This window comes from Odocoileus virginianus, chromosome 8 (assembly GCF_023699985.2).
Source record: "Odocoileus virginianus isolate 20LAN1187 ecotype Illinois chromosome 8, Ovbor_1.2, whole genome shotgun sequence".
In the NCBI taxonomy this organism is placed as follows: domain Eukaryota; kingdom Metazoa; phylum Chordata; class Mammalia; order Artiodactyla; family Cervidae; genus Odocoileus; species Odocoileus virginianus.
In genome coordinates this window covers 34,009,056-34,015,055 of record NC_069681.1, presented here as the reverse complement: position 1 = coordinate 34,015,055, position 6,000 = coordinate 34,009,056, and the positions used below count along the sequence as shown (strand labels likewise).

Below are 6,000 nucleotides of genomic sequence, written 5' to 3'. Positions count from 1 at the left end.
AGACAGGAAGGGGCCAAATTAGAGTATGGGCTTCAGAGTCATGGTGAAGAACTGGGGTTTTATTTGAAAAGCTGTCAAAAGTTGATGAGTAACAGAAGTAAAACCAACGAATCCCCGAGGTAGTAATTGGTAAACGTTTATTGTGGACAGACCAAAAGACGTCTTGCACACTGGGGGCACTCAAACCAAAGCATGGAATGAGACTCAGGGATATATTATTACAGAGCAGCTCATTTAGTGAGAAAGTAGTGATGGTTTATTCTTTAAAGTGATGAGTTACGATATTTATGGTATTAGATTTTTCTTCAATGATTAGGAATTGAGCAGCAGTTACCTCATATCAACCTTGGGAAGTAGTTCAAGTTTTGCTTGTGATTACCAGATGCATAAGCAAGAAATAACCTAGGTCAAGTTGTCTTGCAAAATAAGTCAAATTAGGCTTTGATTGTATGATGAAACTGTGTTTGTCTACTCAGAATTTTCAAGGTGGGCCTTCATTTGTTTTTTAACACTTCTCATCAGATGTCACTAAGGCGTTTTAGGAAAGGAATTGGTATGATGATGATAATAATAATAAGTAGTTAACATTACTGAGCATGTGCTCTGAGTCAGGAGAGGCTTTAAGCTCTTTATATACATTAAGGCAACATATCCTTATAATACCTTATAATAAGCCTATGAGGTGAGTACTATTTGTATTTCCTTTTGACAGGAGGAAACTGAAGCAGGGAGAGCTTAAGTAATTTGCCCAAAGTCACACAGCTGGTAAGCCGTTTAATACCTTCATACTCTCCTGATTGTGAAGCTAGAGTTGTATTTGCTATCTGGCAGGAAGGAGTCGGAGCAAAGGGTGGTGTGTGCTGCTGGGTGTCTTCAACAAGCATTTCCCTGGCCCAGAAAACTGCCAGCAGTAGCTATTCTGACCCTATTACAGGCATAAATGCCCCATAAAAGATTAACTGTTAACCGAAGCACACACAGGGTGAGGCTCACAAACTTTGTTAGGTAGTATTTAAACAAAATCAACAAAGAAATCCCTTGAAAATTTGGCTACATTGGGCTGGGAATATGCAAGGTCTCTCAAAAGCCACCCTAAAAACCCAGAAGCACGGGGAGGGTTGGATTCAGTCACCCAAAGACCCGCTCAAGAAGGAGCCCCCCCACCCCCCTTTAGCCTTTGCCTGCGTTTCAGCCTGGAATCTGTTAGTATCCAACCAGAAGTGAAGTGAAGTGAAAGCCGCTCAGTCGTGTCAGATTCTTTGCGACCCCATGGACTATATAGTTCATGGAATTCTCCAGGGCAGAATGCTGGAGTGGGTAGCCTTTCCCTTCTCCAGGGGATCCTCCCAACCCAGGAATCGAACCCAGGTCTCCCACGCTGCAGGCGGATTCTTTACCAGCTGAGCCACAAGGGAAGACTTGAGAGTCCCTCGGACTGTAAGGAGATCCAGCCAGTCCATCCTAAAGGAGATCAGTCCTGAATGTTCATTGGAAGGACTGATGTTGAAGCTGAAACTCCAGGGCAAAGAGTTGACTCATTTGAAAAGATCCTGATGCTGGGAAAGATTGAAGGCAGGAGAAGAGACGACAGAGGACGGGATGGTTGGATGACATCACCGACTCAATGGACAGGAGTCTGAGTAAACTCCGGGAGTTGGTGATGGACAGGAAGGTCTGGCGTGCTGCAGTCCATAGGGTCGCAAAGAGTCGGACACGACTGAGCGATTAGACTGAACTGAACTCAGCCTGGAAGCTCTGACAGCCCGAGGGCAGGTGCGCAGAGCGCGGGGGCGTGGCTTGCTGGGGAGTGGGCGGGGCGTGGAGAGAGGGGTGGGACGAAGTGGAGACGGACAGGGCGAGGGCGGGGCGCGCGCGTTGAGAAGATGGCGCAGCGTCTGCTGAGGAGGGCGGCGCGAGGAGCGGCGGCGGCGGCGGCGGCGGCGGCGGCGCTGCCTAGGCTGTGAGTGCAGGTCCCCACTCCCCCGCCGGGCTCGGCCGTGCTCACTGTGGTCGGCATTCGGCTCCGCGCTGCGCAGGCGCGGCCTCCTCTGCCCTTGGCGGGAAGCCCCGCGGACCGCGAGCGCCATGAGCCTCCCGAGCGCGCGTGCTCGACCTTTGCCAAGGTCGCCAACGCCCCGCGGGGGTCGCCCCCACCCCCCACAACGTCCGTGCCTCAGTGGGGGAGGGCCGTTGCCTGAGTCCGGAAAATGGGTACAAACGTCCCACCTCTCAAACTCAGAGAACAAAACTCGCGGCCCCACACAGGGAAGCCCTGAACGTAGGGCCGGGAGCCGGCCTCTGAGAGGCGGCTCGCCTCCACCTGGTGGTTCACGCAGCTGTTCCCAAACTGTTCGGTCTCAGGACCCCTTTACACGCTGAGAAATTATTGAAGACCCCGAAGAGTTTTTGCTTGTATCTGTTGATTTTTTTTAACGGCATGAGGAATTTAAAAGTTTAGTCATTTAAAAATCACAAATCCATTTAAATTGAACGCAGATTGCATCTTTAATGAAAAATATTTAAAAAAAGAATAGTGGCGTGGTTTTATATTTTAAAAAATCTCTTCAGTTTAATTAAGGACAGTTGGAGTCGCATATCACCTGGCTTGGAGAAAGTTTACTGAGAAATATCCAGGCTCATGCAGAAGCCAGTTGGAGAAGGGAAGACCTCGAAGATCCTTTCACAGGGTCTCAGGTTGCCACCTCCCCACCCCAGGTGTCCTCAGATGACACCTTGAGAACCGCTGGTTGAGATTTGCTTGTTTGCCAATTACATGCACATACATGACCTCATTCTGTTCCCTGATCACCATGGGAAGAACCTGGGTGACTCATTTATAAAGATGAGGAAACCAAGGCTCACAGAGGCTGACTGACTCTTAAAGCAGAGAATGGCAGAGTTGGGTTCAGAAACCAAATCGAGGCTCCTGCTCTGGAACTTGATTACATCTGCTTGCTCCGTGCTTCCTGACTCCCTGGTGTTCCATGCCAGGAGCCACCTGGTTTGTGCGTCCCACCTTCCCATTTCCTAGTTCCTGGGCTGGTAATGTTGCAGAAAGGGGGACCCCTTCCAGGGCCCAAAACTGGGCTCTTGTCTAACACTCGGAAATGAATTGTCCGAGGAGACACATGTGCTGACAAAGCAAGAGATTTTATTGGGAAAGGGCACCCGGGTGGAGAGCAGTAGGTAAGGGTACCCAGGAGAACTGCTCTGTCGCGTGGCTCACAGTCTTGGGTTTTATGGTGATGGGATTAGTTTCCGGGTGGTCTTTGGCCAATCACTCTAATTCAGAGTCTCTCTTGGTGGTGCACGCATCGCTCAGCCAAGATGGATGCTAGCGAGAGGGGTTCTGGGAAGTGGACGGACAGGCAGTGTCTCCTCTCGACCTTTCCCGAACTCTTCTGGCTGGTGGTGGCTTACTAGTTCTGTATTCCTTATCAGGATCTCCTGTCATAAAACAACTCATGCAAATGGTTACTATGGTGCCTGGCCAGGGTGGGCGGTTTCAATCAGTGTGCTTCCCCTAACAGTAATGTCTCTGGGTTCTGGGGTCAATAGTGAAGCCAGAGGAGCCTCTGAAGGGGTGTACCCAGACCCTTCCAGAAAGTCCTTTTCTGGCCTATGAAGGGACCAACTTCTGTGGCCTCCAGTGACCACACCCCGCCACTGACTTCTAAGGCTCCTGGTGCTCAGCTCATAATGCACTTCATTCCTCTTAGCACACTGGCCCATTCTCAGCACTCTTAAGACACCCCACCAAAGCCACAGGAGCGGGCTTTCATGTAGAGCCCTTCCCAGGTTAAATTCTGTGGGTCCTGGCGCCTTTGGAACACAAGCCAATGGGAAAAGTAAACGTGCCCAAGGTCAGCTTAGAAAAGTCTGCCTGGAGGTTTTTTACTTTGTATCCCAGTTGTCTAGCACTTCCGCTTCAAGCCAGTGGGCTGGCTTCTGGTGGCTTTTCTTTTCTGTTTTTAGAGCATCAGCAGCGTTGCTGATAGGCAGTTATTGAACCCTCTTCCCGACCCTCCAGCGTTTTCCTCTGTTGCTGTGGTGTCCCTGCTGCTTCCCTGCCCTTCCTGTCTCCCGCCCAGCAGCTCTCTGCTGCTACCTCCCAATTTACAGAAATACCCTGCCCTCATACTGGGGGCATATGACTGCCCACGAGCAGGTGTGCTATTGCTAGGAATGTCTTTTAAATCCTCTCAGCTGGCAGAGCAAAGAAATAACATGAATAGTAATCCATGCATATATACACATTTAGAAATATTTCTCATGTAACCATCTAATCTATATTAAGCTAAATGTGAGTTCATACTATATTCTAATTCATTACCACATGGATCATTCTAGCCTCCTCACCTGGCTTGTTTGTTAATTTTCACCCCAACAGTGAGAAACCTAGCTCCCACCATACGCTATCCAGTCACTCAGTTATTAAATTTCAGTGTACATGTAGCAGTATTTGACTTGTTAGACCATACTCCTTGGGAAAAGACTTTATCAACTAAAGTCCAGTGCTTAGGTACAGTTCCTTTCTCTTTAGTCATAGAGATTCCACTCATTTCCACAGTTACTTGGGTTAGCACCTTTTCTTCCCAGCCCCTTCAGTGAGGTGATTTCATACATTTGTAACACAGTAAGATTCTCTTTTCCCTTTTCTTGTCTAGTTGCACTAGCTAATGGTTTTACTAAGACATTAAATAGGAGTGATGAGACTCCTGTTTGCCTTGGTCCCAATCTTGGGGAAAGCATCCAGTTTCCCACTGTTAAGTCTGATGTTAATTGTATATGTTCTATAGATGGTTTTTATTCCCCATTTACTGAGGCTTGTTTTTTGGTTTTTTTTACATGAATAATTGTTGAATTTTGTCAAATTCTTTTACTGTAATCAACTGATATGATCTCTTCTTTAGCCTGTTGATGTGGCAGATTACATTAACTGATTTCTGAATATTGGCCTAGCCTTGTATACCTGGAATAAATCCCACTTGGTCATGGCCTATAGTTCTTTTTATGTATACATTATTGGATTTGATTTGTGAATATTTTTTGAAGGTTTTACATCTATATTCATGAGTGATGTTAGTCTGTAGTTTTCCTTTCTTGTAATGTATTTATTTGGTATTGGTTTCTATAATATATGTTTCCTCTCTTTTTTGTCCTTATATTCTTTTACTGTTGCTTTCTTTTTCATTAAGTGAATATTTTCTTACATGATATTTTTTATTTCTTTAATGATTTTTTTTCACTATTTTTTTAGTGGTTGCTCTCAGGCTTACCATATGCCTCTTTAAAAAATTGTGGTATAATATGTATAACAAGGTTTGCCATCTTAACTATTTTAAGTGTACAGTTTAGTGGCATTATCATATTCACAGTGCTTTGCAGACATCATCATTATCCCCCCAATTTTTTCATCAGTCCAAACAGAAACTCTGTACTCATTAACTCCTCATTTCCCAGGACCTGGTATTCTCTAATCTACTTTCTGTCTCTTTGCCTCTTTTAGGTATTTCATTTAAGTGGAATCACACAATATTTGTCATTTTGTTTCTGGCTCATTTCACTTAGCATAATGTTTTCAGGAGTCTTCTGTGGTGTAGCATGTATTAGAACTCCGTTCCTTCCTATGGCTGGATAATATTTAATTGTTTGTATATTACCATACATAACTTACCAGAATCTACTTTTGATTTATACTGACTTAACTCCAGAAAAAAAAGAAATGTTACATTTATATTGTTCTGTTCCCTTTTCTTCTTTTTTATGATATGATTGTTTTACGTATTGTATTGATATAGAAAGCTGTCTCATCAGTTGTTATCTGCTTCAGTTCTGGAATATCTTTGCTTTCAGGTCACCAGATGACACACAATTCCAGTCAGAATTTGCACTTTCTTCAGGGGTGTCACATGAATCCAGGAGTCTGTTCCTTGGAGTTTGGTGGCACAGTGGTTGGTTAGCAGTGTTTGATAGGGGCCTTTCCAGTGAGATTGAAGA

The 6,000-nt window shown here is 45.5% G+C and overlaps 1 protein-coding gene across 4 annotated transcripts in view; it reads left to right on the top strand.

Annotated features, from left to right (window-relative positions):
* Positions 1 to 1,860: 1,860 nt before the first annotated feature.
* The window catches only part of CLYBL (citramalyl-CoA lyase), a 226,188-nt gene continuing 222,048 nt past the window's right edge, over positions 1,861 to 6,000 (top strand). For all 4 annotated transcript variants that reach the window (XR_011489052.1, XM_070471454.1, XM_070471453.1 and 1 more), the window contains exon 1: positions 1,861 to 1,960. Coding sequence is in view for 3 of the 4 variants with exons in the window: in XM_070471454.1 (XP_070327555.1) it covers positions 1,884 to 1,960 (77 nt within the window). In the remaining variant the exon portion in view is untranslated. The remainder of the gene's footprint in view (positions 1,961 to 6,000) is intronic.